The 18,877-nt window shown below is 36.8% G+C and overlaps 1 protein-coding gene across 1 annotated transcript; it reads left to right on the forward strand.

The window, feature by feature from the left end:
• Positions 1-975: 975 nt before the first annotated feature.
• On the forward strand, positions 976-6,136 carry LOC105044972 (AP-3 complex subunit mu). Its single transcript, XM_010923095.3, is given in 9 exon segments — positions 976-1,148; positions 1,276-1,378; positions 1,521-1,631; positions 2,975-3,064; positions 3,349-3,454; positions 3,457-3,595; positions 4,821-5,030; positions 5,168-5,375; positions 5,654-6,136. Coding segments are annotated over 9 exon segments (1,248 nt in total). The 5' UTR covers positions 976-1,113; the 3' UTR covers positions 5,900-6,136.
• Positions 6,137-18,877: the final 12,741 nt, after the last annotated feature.

Here is an 18,877-nt window from a genome sequence, read left to right on the forward strand (position 1 = left end):
GGGTATTTTGGAGGAAAAGAATATTTTTATCAGTTTCAAATTTTCAAAATTAAGCCAGCTGCATTAAATTTCTACAACATTGGAAAACGGCATGCTCCTATTATCAATTGTGGTATCAGATGCTGAGTTGATGGCTAGGACGGATGTTTCCTCTATGTTACGTGTATCAATCAGTGGCTGTGGTGCACTCCACATCAAATTTTCTACATCGTAGATGGTGTACAAAGAATTTTGCCTCGGTAGAAATAATTTCAAGTCGGTTTGGGCTTGAATTAGGTATCCAGTAATTCAGATCAAGGGAAATTCTTTGTGCATCGTGAGTGGTTCAAAAAATTTGATGTGGAGTGCACCACCTTATCCGATTGGTCACATAGTCACCGCTTTCCAATATGTATTTAATACTTATAATTTTTTTTTATTTAAAAATTTTAAATAATGAAAATACTTCTATTTTTTAAAAAAATTATGACATTCTACGTCATATTATGGCATCCCGTGCAAAAAAATTATGACATCCTATGACATATTATGACATCCTATGGCATATTATATCTTTGTGCACATAGGAAGTTATAATTTAGCCAAAAATATCACAATATGGAAGGGGCATTTTTGTCCAACCACTTTCCAATATGTATTTAATATCTATAGCTTTATTTTTTTATTTAAAAATTTTGAATAATAAAAATACTCTTATTCTTTGAAAAAAAATTATGACATTCTGTGCATATTATGATATCCTGCATTATATTATGATATTCTATGAATAAAAATTATAACTTTCTGAATGCAGGATGTCATGATATGGATATAGAATATCATAATATTTTAAAAAATAAAAATATTTTTATCATTCAAAATTTTAAATAAAAAAAATAAAATTATAAATATTAAATATATATTAAAAAATAATGCTCCACGTTGAATTTTCCACGCTGCCTCCCGTGCACTGAGAATTTCTCCTCAAATCAAATCGAGAATCCGAAAGACATCCGGCCCAAGTTCAGCCCAACACGAGAAATCTGAACCGACCCCCTTCCTCTGCTCCGTACTCTCTCTGTTTTCCCCTTCAGAGATCGCGTCGCCGCTCGAAGAAAATCGAGGGAGGGCAAGATGCTGCAGTGCATCTTTCTACTGTCGGATTCCGGGTAATCCCACTTTCAATCCCGACTCTTTGTTCCGCCACAACTACTCCATATCCTATTTTTCTCGCTTGGATTTGGAATTTTAAGGTAGTTTAGATGTTTGGATTAATGCCGCCGCGAAAACAAACAGGGAGGTGATGCTAGAGAAACAGATGACGGCGCACAGGGTGGACCGCTCCATCTGCGCTTGGTTCTGGGACTATGTCCTCTCCCAAGGCGGCGATTCCTCCAAGGTAATCCAACGCCCCTCCCCTCACCTTTTTTTATTAATAAAATACTGATTTAGATGCGAATGGTTGCAGAAAGATTTTCTTCTTTAGCAACTTGGCTAATTTGAATGAATTATCCCTTGATTCTTTCTCTGGTGATTTCTAGATCTTGCCAGTGATTGCCTCGCCGACTCATTACCTCTTCCAAATCTTTCGCGAGGGGATCACCTTCCTGGCGTGCGCGCAGGTCGAGATGCCTCCGCTCATGGGCATCGAGGTGAGCTCCTTTCTGTCAAGTTCAATACTTATCAATGAATTATAACTGCAGTTTGGTAATGGATCACAGTGTTGGCAAGAATTAAATTCATTTGTCTGTCTTGTTGGTGGAGAATGGCGTGAAAGTTGGTGATGCAAAATGTTGTTGCTTTTTTTGATTGCGCAAAACACCGTACATGTACAAATTTATATGTATTGCTCAATAATCTCGACGAAATAGTCATTGCTTACCCATTGGATATGTCGTTTGGCAAAATGTGAAGTGGTGGTTGCAGGGGAATGGAGGGTTTGTTAGAATATGGTATGTTAAATGGTGGAGCGGAACTATTGCGAAATTGCATGGCTTGATTCTACACGGAAGAATCTTGCCATGTATGAAAGCTTGACAGATGTTTATTTTTGGGGAGAGGAATAAGTGAAATACGAGCTTACTTAGGTGGGCTGGATTTAGGTGTTGGAGTGAATTTAGATATGAAGGTAGGCAAATAGAGTACAAAGAAATTTGTGGCATAGAAGCATGTAGGAAGTGTTGATATAGAATAAAGTGTCATTATGAGATGATATAAGTTTTCTCACTTGGTTATTGCATATTGAAGAACTACATGAGATATACTCAAGTCTAGTCACGTAAGCCTTAATTCCAAACTAGTTCTTTTCATCCATTTTGTTTAGTTTAGGGCCGTACTTTCTAAGTGATGTTCAGATGTCAAATCCTTGCTTATTACTTCATACCATGTGATTTCAGTCCATCTCTATCCCTTTTTCCTTTTATATGTATCAAATCGCTCCTTCCTATAGTGTATCTGTCGGCCTATGTAACTGTATAAGATATATGGTTTAAAATTAATGATAATATGGTCAATGGCACATCTGCTGTTTAGCTGAGATTGCTGGTGAAATATAGCAGGGTGGAAATTATTATGGAGACGGTATAGGATAGTAAGCAAGATTCAAGGTGGCCATGCCATCATAAGTAGAAGATTGAGGCCCATAAGGTCCCAGGTGGCTTGTTGCATGCTGCACTTAAGGTAGATGTGCAATTGTGCATGCTTGTAGCCTTAGTCTGTCTTTATATGCAATATATATTGCAATGTGATACGACTCAAAACATTCATTGCGGTGCAATGATGATGCACAAGGTGCAGAATAATAGATGCATGTGTATTGGTGCTGCGAGCCTAGGTTGCTAGGTCTCATGTGCAAACCATGTCAATTATATATTTCTTCTACTTTCATGTGTTCATCTGGGTTATATTCTGTTTTCCATAGAACTATGCTATTAATCGTTACTGCTATCTAGAACAGGCAATTAATGATCTTAACCTTTGACCTTCTGTTTTGCAGTTCCTCTGTAGAGTTGCAGATGTTCTGACCGATTATCTTGGAGGATTAAATGAAGACTTGATAAAGGATAATTTTGTAATTGTATATGAGGTACATGCCCCAAAATCTCTGAATACCAAACTGCAATCTACAGATTTTAAGCACTCTTCCTAACCATGAAATGGTAGTTAAACAGGGGCTATCTTAGGGAAAGTATACCATTTTCAATGAGTCGCTTATTCAGAAAAAAGAATTGTCTTGTATGTGCCTTATATTACTCCTGTTTGATCCTCATAATATAGAACATTGGCTGATTGTAGTTTCTTTCATTGATCTACTAATGCCCAGCTGTCTTTGATTTAGGACAGTGATAGAGTGTTGTGTGTAAATTGCAGCTTTTGGATGAAATGATGGACAATGGTTTTCCTCTGACAACAGAACCAAGCATCTTGAGGGAGATGATAGCTCCACCAAATATTGTTAGTAAGATGTTGAGTGTTGTGACGGTAAAAGTTCCAATGTAAGCAATACACTTCCAGATGCAACATCATCTTTTATTCCCTGGAGAAAATCTGACATGAAGAATGCAAGCAATGAAGTTTATGTGAACCTTGTTGAAGAAATGGATGCAGTTGTAAACAGGTCCTTGTACAATTTAGCCTTTTATTCTTGATTCTTGGTCCCATTTATCACTTGGACTTTGGAACTTTGGTGCTCTATTCTATGAACAATTCTTTTATTCCATAGGATTTTTTTTTTTTTTTGCTTTCCAAGATATCTAAGTAACTTATTTATCATATTGCTCATCGTGAGTAATTCTGGGCTGGTTATATCTGTCCATTATGCTTTCTGAGGTTGTCCGTTATGATGGGCATTAAGAGTATTACCTGCCACTGGAATGTCTTTACTATTGCTATTAATTATACCTTCTGTTCCATCATCCTATGTTTCCACTTTTACTGCCTCTTATTGGGGGATGAAGAATGCATGGTTTTGTTGCTTATAAATCATCAGCTGTTGATTCTTGTGTTGTTAGATTGTTTGTTGTTTTATTTCAAAAAAAAAAAAAAAAAGAAAAAACAGCCTTCTTTGTTAGCTTTAACCCTTCTCAGTGGTTTCCACAATTATGCATGTTTTGTTGTCAGGATATTACTAAGGCAGTGCATGGCTTTGCATCTGTCTCAGGCATAAGAAGTCCGGAAATGCAATAAATTCAAGGCCATTTACAATGTACGCTGAATAGAGTTTCACCCAGATATTCATTTAAGTAGAACTTGGCCCCAAGTTTTCCTTCACTTGGCTTGAATTAGGTTTTTCTCAGGCTTAGGCTTAGCTGTTGTTTTTTTTGTTTGGCCCACCTAATCTACAATAGTTGTATCTACATTGTCACAGAGAGAGAGAGAGAGAGAGAGAGAGAGGCTGGAGAACAACCAAACTGAGATAAATAAACTTTTGTGTCTAATACTAAGCTCACTTGTTTGGGCCCACCTAGCTGGTCTCTGGTGCCTTTTGCATCCAAGCCATTTTTAAGAGCTTAGGTTCATCATACGAACCAAATAGTCCTTCAGTTTTATGAAGGGCCAATTTTTGTAGAAGAGCTGAGGTTTCTATGACTTTTGACATCACTTTAGTATATAATCAGAAAGCTCGAAGCTCTCTATATCCTTTTTTAATGGTTCAGCTTCTGAGCCAAACATACATAGTTCAGGCTTTGCCTTATAATACACCAATTTGTAAGAAATTGGGGTCAACCGTGATCTTTGACATTCCTGTGCGATATTATCATTAAGCTTCTATCTCTCTATATTCTGTTGTGTTGGTTTTTCTAGAACTGAGTTTTTTTTTGTTTTTTTGTTTTGGTCTTCAGAGAAGGGGTTTTGGTGAAGTGTGAAATCTATGGTGAAATTCAAGTAAACTCACACCTTCCCGGTCTTCCTGATTTGACTCTGTCATTTGCAAATCCTACTATCCTGAATGATGTGAGGTTCCATCCTTGTGTTCGATTTCGGCCTTGGGAATCAGATCAAACTCTGTCATTTGTGCCTCCTGATGGGCAGTTTAAGCTTATGAGTTACAGGTTTGCCTCAATTACATATGGCATTTTGTGGACACCGGTGACCCATCATCCGTTTGACTCCTTTTTAACTTTTTGCCTTTTGCTTTCATCTGCCTTTCCTGTTTACATTACTTACAATGGTTTCTGACTTGGACCAGGGTTAAAAAGCTGAAGAGCACACCAATATATGTGAAGCCACAGCTAACTTCAGATGCTGGAAGTTGTCGCATTAATGTTTTAGTTGGAATACGCAATGATCCTGGAAAAACAATTGACTCAATTACAGTACAGTTTCAACTGCCGTTATGTGTTGCCTCAGCAGATTTAACCTCAAATCATGGCACAGTAGACATCCTCGCTGATAAGGTTTGTAAATGGCCCTTCCAGACTTTCTATATGTCATTTTCAATGATGCTAACATGCATTGAGTTTTTATTGAATATAGGGTGAAAAAGATTTTAAGCAAAAAAAAAAAAAGAGGAGGAAAGAATGACAATGTATTACAACATTAGATTTATATGTATATGTTAGACCTTGGACTTTATGCACCTTTGTAAATGTTCGTTGTATCACCACATAGATTCACATGCTACACCTGCAGCATGTAGATTTGACTCTTATTGTATGTTTCTTCCTTTTTGCAGACCTGCAATTGGTCAATTGGACGAATTCCAAAAGATAAATCCCCATCTCTCTCAGGTAATCTAGTTCTCGAGGCAGGGCTAGATCGGTTGCATGTATTTCCTGTTTTCAAAGTTGGATTCAAAATCATGGGGGTTGCACTCTCGGGCTTGCAAATAGATAAATTAGACATCAAAAATACGCCAAGCCGTCCATACAAAGGTTTCCGAGCCCTCACTCAAGCTGGGGAGTATGAAGTGAGGTCCTGATAGGCACTCATCTTAGTGCATGCATAACCTGTAGCTTTTATTTTGGAATATCAAGTTCCAAGGCAGTTGATAACAGGTTTCCCTGCTGCTTTATTCATCAACCACATCATGCGAAGCTCTCAGACCACCTGTTAAATGTATCTTGTTGTATATTAATGGAAGAGCTTCCAACTATATCTACAGAACCTTTTATGCTATAAATATGTTGGCATCCATTGCCGCTTATGTTTTGCACCATTCAATTGATTATCCAGAGCAATGATTCGTAACTAGGCTGATGTGCATGCCCCTTTATCTGCCATCTGAGATTGAATTGGCAAAGATCTCATGGTTCCTTTGGCAAAGTTGAGTTCGTTCTGACCGTCTTTGGTTTTAGTTGTTGTACAATAAGTTCACAAGGTTTTTGTTCCTGTTTGATGCCACTTATTACAGTTCAGAATCATTTGATGTAAATCTCCAAAATGATTGATCTATTGCATGAAGACAACTTGTGCTTCTAGTTGGAGAGTCTGCTTGGAATCGATTGTGTTATTATCAGTATGCTAATTTTAGCACTGGGTAATGTACTTGTTTTTGGAATGATCTACTTATGAAATAGTATCTTTCCTTCTTCCTTTTTAGTTGATATGAAGGGTCAGAAATAAGATATTTCAAGTCTATCATATCTCTCAGGCATTTTTTTTTTTTTATTTTATTATTATTTTTTTTGTTTTGTTTTGTGATTTATAGTCATGGTGGATGTTAAAAAGTTGAAAAAGTCCTTGTTGGGTATGGCATTTACACCCTGATCTGACCCATTATTTTGCTAGTTCAGATCAGGTATGGTCCCTTCTTGGATTTGGTACTGCTTTGCAAGATCCATGCCGGATTAGCAGAAGGTGGGTCTTAATTCGTAACTCATGCTTGATTTAGGGGTCTAACTCCAAATATGACTTGGATGCAAGTCATGTATCAGCAACCTACTTGTGTTCTTACTAATTAATGATTAATTATAGAGGGTGAAGTTTAGATATGTCCACTGTATATGCCAGCATTGACTTGACTTTGACACGTCTCTTAATTAGAGATTGACAACTGTTAATTTGTTTTGTAAATTTTGGGAGACAGACATCAACAACTGAACTAATCCTGTGTCGAGTTGCTAGCATCTGCATGAGGGTTCGCATCATCAAACCTTGCTACTTGGATAGCATGTAATCTTTGCTGAATGATACATATAGAAGGATATAACAGATGCCTTGCATACTGAACGGAGAATTCATAAAATATTGAAAACTGTAATCTCAATTTGTTTTTTTAAGAGTAAAATAAGAATATTAATGAAGGGCCCCTTAATCAGCAGCATCCTATCCAACATGCCATAAATCATACCTTCTCAAGAATTATAAAATGACCTTTTTAAATGAACTAAGATTTTTACAAACAATTTCCATGTTCTCCACCATTTAAGAGCTGTCATAATTAGGAAGAAGAATGATGAAATCATTTCTTAATTAAATAGCTAATCCAACATTACAGCTGCCATGAAGGTATTTCTAATGGTTCATCTGATTTTTCTTACCCAAACAAATAGGCCTGCCAGGCCCAAACATGAACGTAGAAACTTCATAAACTTGTGTCATATTGAGCTGCCAACTCTCAACTCCAGAACTTACGGTGCAGCAGTTTTCATCTGTAACTTGGAAGCTATGAATTCTATATAGTCCTTTATCCCCCTATTTTTCCCAGTTGTAATACAAAAGAGACCATCAAATATGGTTTCAGTGGAGGAACCATGCAAGCTATGGTCCATTTGTCATACCATCTTTATAAACCCGCTCCGATGGTTTTGAAGTATGAACAGATCTCGGGTTCGGGTTGTGTCTTTTGCCACCGACGCCAAGCATTGAATCATACTTTGCACAACTTTTAAAGTAATCCAATCTCTTTCTTCGATCCCATGGTTGACGTCATGAAAGATACAACCACTGAGTGACTTCAAATTTAAGCTCACCGCTACCCTTTTGTGCTGTCTCTCATTGATTGTTCGCTTAACATGATCTCTATCATTGGCCTTCACTTTGGCACCCTCATGCGCTATTGGCACTTTGGAAACATGGACCAAGAGTGCCTTTCTTTAGCTCAGCTTTCTACCTACTTTAGCGAAATTTGAAGGCTTTTTTTTTTATCGACACGTGTTATGGAAGGGAAACAGATCAGAAAGTGACTTCAATGTCAACAATTGCCTCCGTCCACCAAGTGTTAGACGTGCCACCTATGGTATAGGAAGAAAATCCTTCCGATGACACTTGTAGTTGATCTCCTTTGACAGTGGTGCTAGACTGCCGGTGGACGCGATCCGAAGATAAAGTGGTCCATTTCCTTTGCCATGGATAAGCCACAGTTGGCGTCACTAATTCTAACTCTTCATCAACCCTCAAACTGTTTTAAAGTCACCATTCCTCAATCTGAGAGAGCATGGGCATAAAAGGTGTGAAACAAAGTATTGGTTAATTAGTAACCAACTAACACAAGGAATTGAGTGGGCACATGGATATTACAGAGGAGAAAATTGACACATGGTGTCCGTAGAGTTGATCGTAAGTCAGATTTGGATACGAAAATGTCAAATTTTACGTAAGCTCAACCTAAAGCCAGACTAAAATGAATATAGTTGAGGTTTGAGACTCAGTCCATTATTAACTTTAGTGGTAGGTATTATTGCATGATATGTTATGGCCTTCTGTTACAGCGTGAGGTAAAAGCCACACACAATGGGAATTTTGCATTAAAATTATAGTTATTAAGATTTAAACCCTAGTCATCCATGAATGAATTTGCACAAAATTAGAAGATTCCAAAGAAAGTAAGATTAGAAAAGTATACCTAGATCACGACAAATGCACTATATCTAGATAATCTAAGAAAAATCTTTTAAGCTTTCAATCCTCATTTCTACTAAAATCCTTTTTGAAATTCTATCAAATACATCGCCATCCTTAGCTTTTCACCTCCACTAAAGCTACATTTACTACCTGGATCATCATTCTAGTCATCTTCATCATCGTTGAATCATGTGAATACAAACCATACCTTCTTGTTAACGTGAAAAAGAGGAATATGCGAAAAGAGTCGACCGACGACCAAGAATGGCGGTGATGGTGGCTACGAAGAAGAGATTACAAAGAGATCATCCATGTTCTTTTCTCCAAGCGTTTCTTGGCCTTTGGCACTCTCAAAGACTAAAAATTAACTAAGAAGAACCAAAGCCGTGTGAAAGAGATCTATTAGGTCCTAACAAATCATCCCACGCCAATGAACCACTTTGTTGGAAGTCACTCTCACAAGACTCCTTTCATGCACCTGGCCACTTAACCTTCCCTTGGTGACACATGGTGGCTCCTCAAGCGAACAAACGATACTACATTAAGGGCCGGAAAAGAACCCTCACATCACTGTTGCAGCTCTGACTAGGACGTATAATCGAGAGGAAGATGGATTGTTATTGTGGATAAAAAGAATGTAGTGGAGAGTGAGAAGGATGATTGTTTTCCCTTTTCTTCTCCATTGACGCAAGCTGAAGAGAGATGGAGGGAAGGAGAGGGACAATGGAGTCACCTTTTGTTCATGGTACAATCATATAATTAAACTAGTAATTAAGCTCATGATAACCCTGCCTAGTGGTGCAACAACATGCTCCATGAAAGAACGCTTCCTTTTGTTAAAGCAGTATGAATGCCATTGTATCTATAGAAAGGAAAATAGAGAATTAGAGACTAGAAGATCCATGTTTGGCTTTTGTGTGGTAGCAAGTAAAGACAGCAGCTAACACAAGAACACCTATGGGTCTCATCTGCACATTTTTAATGTGGCTTCTTTGAAAGCCGAGGCTATGTTACTTTTAGGTTTTTCTGGTTTCTTTTTCTTCTATTCTTCCCTCTTTCCAATCATACCCTTGATATACTTTGGACATACAAAAGAGCTTATTTTTGTCAAATTTACTTACATAGAGCCCTAACTATTGTGTGAAGACCACTATTCCAAACATCCAATGTGATCGACCTAGTTCCATTTAATAATCTCAACAAAATTTTCTTTCATATTTAGTTAGTTGTCACTTAATGGGACATCTCCAAAACCCGAGTTGCAACAAGTTGGTCGGGGGGTTCAGTATAACATGACTCTATTGACCAGATCTTATCTGGATTTGGCGAAATACAAGTACCAAAACATCTTTGACATCATTAAGTTCCGTCCATTGCCAATTACTTCTGCTGCACTAATTGGTGAAGCCCACCTAATTTGAAACCCTCATCCTTGCAGGTGCCGTTACTTCTTCCATGAAAATTAAACCGAAAACTGAAACAGTCAAGATATATTCGACCAAAACTTGGCATGCTGGGTTTCTTAAGATTTCACTTGAGCATATCTACATTAAAATTCAGAGGTTATTCATGAACACAGTTTATGGAAGGGCTATCTCAAAAATAAAGAACTAAAACCCTGACTTCCTTTTCTTCTGAAATGCTATCTATCTATATCTATGTATGTGTGTAGAGAGAGGGAGGAAGAGACGTATGTATGTATTCCAAACTTGTTTGTTCGGCAATCAAAGCTAGAAAAACCCTGTGGCGGTGTGAGAAGGAACCTCATTATCATGGTTGTTTTATTTGGATCTACTTGATTTAGTTTGTAGCTATAACGTTATTTGAAATATCTATGAGTTGACCACTAAAACCTAGCTACAGGTATGTCAATGGTACATCTTATATTTATCTTACACTTGGCACATAACCAGAAATTTTTTTAAGTCATTTTCTTTCTACAAGAGAGATATAAATCCTACGAATGCGTTTATGTTTTGTTTGGTTCTTAGTTGGATTTTTTTTTCAACCACTGCGAGCTATCACGGGGAAGAGAACAACTAATGAGACCGACTTGCAGAGCATGTCTTCTTGTTCATTCCCCCCATTGGTGATCCATATCCACTTGGATGGATGATGCTGGGTGAATAACTGAAACTGACAAAGAAAGCCGAACAGTTCTTTCAAGAACAAGGGAAAATTCTAGCCGTAGTTTTGTTATATAATTGACAAACCTTGAAAGTGATGAATGGTATGTATGAATCTATTTGCATTGTTACGCTTTATATTAAGCACACAACATCTAGAAGTTTCCAAGTTCTAAATACTTTCCCATTAGGAATCCTAACTCATCCATGATGGCATAATAACTCTATATACAACTACCCAAAATTTAGTACATCTCATGTATGAACATCGTTTTGGAACAAGACTCTTTGTAGGCTAAATCAGCCTCAATCTAGAACCAATTTAAAGTAAATTTTGGTTAGAATTATGGCATTACTTCTCATTTGCACATTCAACAATCTTAGATGTCATATGTTCTAAAGAGTGTTGATTACTGCTATTAAGCTGGAATACGCGGCCTCCAACATCTTCTGGCTTTTCTTGGTGGGTACGTCCTTTGACTCTAAACGTCTTTTGATCCCAATGCTCCAAAGTCTTCCAATCGGTTACTAAAACATATATGTTTGAATCCAACCCCTAAAAAAACCAAAAAAACATCATATAGGTTTGAATTTGAGCACATTTTGGTCAAACTACTACCTCAAGCTCGATTATTCTTGTCCGATTTGGATTCTATAGTCCTCATCCATGCCAAGGTCCAAAGTGGGACTCAATGCTAGTCTAACCAGTAGAATTTGCAAGAGATGTACAGGTATAAATCCAATAAATCCATACCATATTTCTATAAGCGTTTGGAGGTCAAAAAGATAAAAAAGGAAGGGGAAGAAATAAACAACAATATCATCCAAATAGAGATTGGGTCAAAGACGCTTCAGCTAAAGAACAAACGCTCAAATTCACCCGCGATCCCAAAAAGGAAAGCAGGCCAATGGGTTGCCATCGCCCCATGAAAACACGGGCACCTTTTTTGTTTGACGGAAATAACCATCGTCAAGTGTGCTTCATTTTGACACTTCTACCCACCTCACTCATGGTAATTTCGTCCGATAAAAATTATGATCTCTTTACTCCGGGTGATTATTAGGGATGGCAACAAGTTAGATATGAATTAGATAGATTATTATCGTATCCATTTCATACTTGCTTTGAAGGGGGTAAATACTCGTGATAGGATGGAGTGAGTAGGCTAGATGATGCAGGTTAGATGGATCAGGTTAGATAAAGGGATTTTTTTAAAAAAAATTATGAAGAATAACATATATCTAGATTAGATTCAGAATAATTTTATTATGATCTATTGCTGTCAACTTTCTGTCGTTTGTCGCCGATGATGAGCACCTGCAAAATAGCGTCCTCATAGACTGAAGTTGTGTCTGACAGGAATCTTCCGATGCTTAAGTCAGAGAGGAAATTGGTGAACAGTAGATTTGAGAGTAACAGAGTTTTGGCCTCGAAGTGGCTTGCCAGTACTGTTCCCTTACTCCCTTTTTATAGATGAATCTGATGTAACCGTCGAGCACGGGATCTCATTTTTTATGACGCTAAATCATCGGACCATAAATGTAGAGTTAGTGGGCCATTAATTTTTCTTAATGACCGTGACACGTAGTCGATAACTGTTCGCAACGGTTATGGTAAGTTGAACAGATTATCGACCATATGTCGGTAGGATTTATTAGCGTCCGTCGGCTAGTAGTTCTGTTATACTGACGGTTCCGATTATCTGTTGTTGATCGGTAGTAGTTGAACATTAGTCGATCTGCCGATCATAGATCGGTGAGGTTTGCTCAGTTGATTGATGAAAAGTCGGGACTGCACATTCAGCCGATGCACAATCGGAGTCCTGGTGACAAAAATCGGGGGTCGATCGATTTATCCTAACAGTTGTCCCCCACTCTCAAGTCCAAGATGAACCAACGTGTATATTGTCATGTGGTTTATCACGTTGGACGAAAAAAATTATTTCTATCACATCAAACTTCGATTCAGCTGCCATTTTTTTGAGTACGAGTAATCGTTTGTTTTGTCATTTTAGCGGATACAATCATCTTTATCCTGTTACAGGATGATTCGATATCAAATATCATTATTATGATCTATACCCCATTCGAACTCATTATAATCCAGTAAAACCTACCGGATCGGATCAAACATCAGATGGAGTGGAATAAATTATCGTCCTTTAATTGCTCTTAAGTCGAGGCTGATGGGAGACAGGATTGCCTTGGTTTTAAAGAAAAAAAAGAAGGTTAAGCGTGTCCCTTTCCTTCTGGGACATGTTGCAAGTTCCTGGTTCTTTGGTCCGACTTTGTTTGTCTTTTAAACCACCGGTTCCCTCTGGTAAGTACAAACAGTGGAGAAAAGAGAGAGTGAGAGAGGGAAAAGGGTGGGGTACGCCCTTTCTAGAATGTCTGGGTTTTTTTTTTTTCTAATTTTTTTTTGGCAACCAATGTTTGGGGTAAGATGGATCCGTACTCTTGGTTTAAATGTTTTTTTTATATGGCACGGCATTTCATTCTCTTTCCCATCCTTTCCCACCATACCCAACTAAGCCTTTGTCCCATTAGAGAAGAATCAAAAGAAAGGTTATTATGCCATTGATTTGTTGCATTACTATTAACTGTTGAAGTACACTTAAGTAGATTAAACTATGGGCATAATGATAGGTAATGGCGTGGAAAACCCTGAGGTCGCTTGCTTATTCCACAAGGTGCACCATGATAGGGATGGATTAATTTCCTGTCTATTATTGACATGATTGGGACTAACAACCTATCGATGTATATAAATTCCAATGAAGAATAATTGAAAGAATTTTGTCCATCCTGTAGCATGATGTATTTTTCTTTGTTTGCATCAAAGACCTCACTTGGTTGGTCAAGCACCTTTGGAGTATTAGGAGCAAACTAGGCTTCTAAAAGTTTAAAAAAAAAAAAAATCATTTTCATAAATTTATAGTAAAAGATGCTAAGATATGGGAGTCTGATTAGTTTTTGCAAAAATGTATCAAAAGTTAAGCTTAAACTTCATGCAATTGTAATCATATTTTGCCCCTACTTACAAGAATCAGATATTTTTGTTTTGGCAATTAAAAGCAGAAAGGACCAAAATATTCTAAGCATAAAAACAATGATTTTTTTAATCAAACGTATAAGAAAAGTGTTTCGGCGTATTGCTATGATTGGAATCTCAAGTAATTTCTACAATACGTATCAAAAGTCAGCTTGAGACAATAGAAAGGATATCTTTATTATGCCCCACAAGATAGAAAAGTTGTATCTATACCTTCTTATAATGAAAAATATATCCAATAAAAAAAAAAAATCAAAAGAAGACAATATCCATGTATAATATGTCATTCAGTTCAATAATTTAACAGGCAAGCTTTGAGAAGGTCAGGATAAGGAGCTGTGCTTTATGTGGTGTTGCTAATATTCCACTCAAAAACATTTAATCACTCATCATCACTACACAAGCTGCTATCACGAGCACACAATATGAAACTATCACATTAGGTGAAGTTTTTGAATAAGATTTTTGAGTTTCTCAGCCATCTCCAAAAGTTAAGCACACCTAGCTCCTCGGCCTCTCCCAGCCTTTGCCCTTTCTCCTCTCCTTTCCATCAAATTTTCTGCTATTATAATTTAGAAGACTTCAGGTCCGCTTTTGAGAGCTAGCATCCTTAAAAGGACTCACTCAAAGAAGAACCCTCTTCTCTATGATGACCCACCGTCCTGGAATTGGACGGAACACTTCCTCTTTCACATGCTTTTATCCTCGTAATGCTATATAACATTAACTTAAAACGCTTTATGTCTCCTCAAAAGTTGTTCCCAAGTATACCCGCTTTGTATCACAAGCCTCATTTGCTTCTTCTAGAGCGAAGGTGTTTGTTCTTCACTTTTGCTGAGGAAAGGTGTTCTTTTCTACAGCATCCAAAGTAAGAAAGAACAATGTGATAAAATAATAGACCAATAACAACAAGGGAATCAGCTAAAGCAGTGCTATGACATGCTGCTAAGTGTGCTTGCTTTGGTTTTTTCCAAAAAAAAAAAGTGTGTTTGCTTTGGTGTTTAAGAAGCAAGTACGAGTAGACACTGCAATAAGAAAAAAAAAAGGAAGCTTTGCTTGGAGATTTTCTCTCTTCTGCTGCATCAAGGAATGGCATAGCATGGATACCCATCTTTTTGGCGAATGGAAAATTAAAAAGAAAAAGATGGAATGTGCTTTTGTTGATGCCATTTTCCCCCAATGACAGCATATTCGCTTTTTAATCCATGACCAAAACATGCGAGGTTCACTTCAATACATAATTTAAGCGTGGAACATGCTTGATGGTGCAAATGACATGAGATATGGGAACCAATCTGCCCATAGAGTGACCGTCGTGTAGCTTACGGTCCAGCCAGTTAGCCTTATTGCAGTGTGGGATAACTTCTAAACTAGACATGCATATATTAATGTACCCATCGGGGGAATAAAGTGAGAGAAAGCCTTTGGCATACATAGAGACTATCATAATGTGAATATTCCCTCTCTAATAATTATGTATTTCTTAAAAGTCTACCGAATTTTCGCCAAATGCTTATAATACAAGTTATTGTGTCATCATTCATTATTATGTTACATCATTTTTTTTTTAAAATACGAAGATGCAGAGTTACAAATTGATATTTTTGTCTCATTAACTAAAGCTAGCTAATTGATACCAAAAATAAAAAAAAAATAAAGCTAGCTAATTTTTTTATATGCATTTTATTTATACAAAGCAAGGTAATATGTTCAAAGCATGAGGAACTCCTTTCTTTTGTTTGTAATGTGATATTAACCTTTTCCCAAAGCCACTTTGAGTATTGGATTTTAGATCGATGATGTGAACCAAGTTAATTAGGAGGTCCAAGTGTTCACATGAATTGATGAACATGTTTCAGTTGCCTGAAGACTTCCTCGAGTCAACTCGAGCAGGCAACTAAAGTTTATTATTTTTTTCCATTGTATGTTTCTCAACAATTGGCTATATCGATCTATACATGAAAATTAATTTAATAGGATGAAGCTTCTTTCTAAAAATAATGCGAGTGGCATCAATCATGTCGATAGAATGATATGGAAATTACCCACGTCAACCTGAGCATCTATCTGATTTTATGTCCACCAAATTATTTTTGACAATGTCCTCAAAAGGTTCTTTTGGATGCCACCATCCAAACCACCTTTGAATCTCCTTGGAACTGACGAAAAAGAAGCCTCCTACAATGCTTATTTCTACATGCTTCAGCCCTTGCATCGTCCTTTTTCTCCTCTAATCTCATGTTCCCCACTTATAATTAAACTAATGGCAAAGGATAGGATGCCATCAAGCTCTAGGTAAAAGCCGAGAGAACACTCTCTCTCACTCATGGGCACATCAATCTCTTATTTTAGTCATGGCCGACTTGGTGTTAACCCCACAAGAACTTAATAACTTCCCTTCAAGCTCCTTTTTGGAAGTACATGGGTTTTGAAGCCCGGGGTTGGGCCTTCTTTGTTTGACCCCAAGGCAAGTGTCTTTCAACTTGCTTGTTTGGTGAATTTTCCTTTCCGCAACTCTCACTTCATCTTTTTATCCTCATGACTCAAATGTCCAGTTTCGAGAGACACGCAGGGGAGACCTCAGGGCAACCTTCATCATATTCCTCCACTACTAAAATTTTTTATAAAAAAAGATATATAGGCCGTACAAGATTGTCACAACATCAACTATGAAAAGTCAATTTATAAACCTAGATATGAGACATTTTACATGTGAACATAATATTATTATAACATTATCCATGTCAGCAAGTGCGTCTTAGGGAACATTGCCTCTAATTTAATCAAAATCAGACATCTAGAAAGGTATTGCAATGTCTTTGCCGACCGTGTTTCTTGGCAATGCTCTAGATTCTATATCACCCTAAAGTAGTTAGTTCGATGAAATTAACATGGCCAATGCAGAAGTTACCCTAAGAAACTTCGATAAATTTATTAGCAAGATTGATATTGCCGTCTAGTATTTGATGCTTGATAGGAATGCGCTAGAATGATTCGAATGTATCTCTTCCCGTCATCTTGGCAATAGTGAGATATATTGTTTTTAGGAAAGAGGAATATTTCAACTTGGTTAGACAAAATGAGACATGAATATCTATTTTAGTTGGTTCATGAAAGCGAATGCAGCAATCAGCCATATATATACTTAGGGTGCGTTTGGTTACACTTTTTGATTTTTGATTTTTAAAAAATATTTTTTATTTTTTTTATTTTTGCTATTGAGTAAAAGCAAAAAAAAAGTAAAAAATATGTTTGGTAATTTCGTTGCTATAAAGCAAAAATAATATTTGGAGATGGTAGGTGAAGAGTTCGATGAGGGAGAAAGATTCAAAAAAGGAGGGAGAAGGAGGTGGGGGGTGAAGAGCTCGACAAGAAAGAAATGTTCGGATTCTTTACTTTTTGATTTGGCTTTTTAAATGTGCGGAAGCAAAAAAAAAGTAAAAAAATAAATTTTAAAAAGTAAAAAATAATTTTTTTACATATAAAATAATTATTTTAATTTTTTTTATTTTTATTTTTTGCTTTCATGATGCTACCAAATATTACTTTTTAATTTTTATTTTTTAAAAATTAAAAATATAAAAATATATATTTTTTTAATGGCTAACCAAATGCACCCTTAGTGGAGTCATATTTGGCTGAAGTGAGTTGCTCAAGCAAATTGCAGTGCACCGTTTTAATCAAGTTCCTCTTTAGCTATACTAAGAATCCATTGCCCTGAGTTTTAATATGGCAGCAGTCATTATATCATTTGTGCCGGAGGTATCGTATCGTATCGGTAACATTCATGTTGGAGTGGTCACAAATGATGATTCCAAACAATTATATTGGACATAATGTTTCAGCTGACAGCTGCGGAGAGGAAAATTTTTGCCTAAATTAATTCGCAAGTATGTCTTGACCGTTGGGAGTACTCATTATTTATGTCACAATAGCTTTCCTGTTAGCTTGTAGAAGATTATCCATCATCCTCTTAGAGTACTTTTACCTTGTATGAATCATCTTATGTGGACTATTATCTTGTATTAGTATAAGTGGGAATCATGAAGGCTGCTAGTAATATTTACAAATAATTATAAATTTGTTCCTTGCTCTCTTTGCGGTTTAAGCGCAAGGAAAGGTGTCCTTTGGAGTTTCCCTCGGATCACAAGCACTCTTTATCACAGCTTGTTTCCAACATAACCTTCAACATCTATAATATTTTCAAATTGTTGGTAAGACGAGTGCTCTGTGTTATTTGGGTTTCAAAACTTTGAAAAGAAATAATGACACCCCATGCATAAGCTGCAATATAGCCTATTAGCGCATGTAAGTGACCCATCTCTCTCACCATTTGTTTGAAGGATTTAATCTAGTTGGGAGGAAGCCTGGCCAGAATTGAATTGACAATTCAAACTAGGTAATGCATATCAACATCTAGTTTAACAATCAAGCTAGTTGGTGCTTGCATGTCACATCCGAATATTGATACTGTGTATTGTCATACTTCTTTTCTTTTAATGAAGCTAAATGGCCAACACAGACATGTCACGACTACTGCACTCTTTTTAAAAAGGCTGTAGTTTATCTCATCCACCAACTTGCATCAATGTGGTAACGATCCGAAAGAATCATCGGATTTGATGTATATCATTAGCCACTACGAACACCATTGGATAAGAATTGGAGTAAAACCCATCATATCGAAAAGTCGAATTACAAGCCAAATTTGCAGAGATCATAATTTGGTCATGCGACGTCTGATTTTGATTATCTTTTTTTTTTTTTAAATTAGATAACTTTTTGAGATCCACATCATGACATCTCATCTTTTTAGATAGTATCATTCTTAACAATTGGACTGAAATTTTATCATTTTGATGGCTTGAAATAGACTCGTCAAATTGATTTTTTTTTTTGAAGAAGATAAAATTTTGACCGAATATAAATATTTTCT

This window comes from Elaeis guineensis, chromosome 5 (assembly GCF_000442705.2).
Source record: "Elaeis guineensis isolate ETL-2024a chromosome 5, EG11, whole genome shotgun sequence".
NCBI classification, from domain to species: Eukaryota; Viridiplantae; Streptophyta; class Magnoliopsida; order Arecales; family Arecaceae; genus Elaeis; species Elaeis guineensis.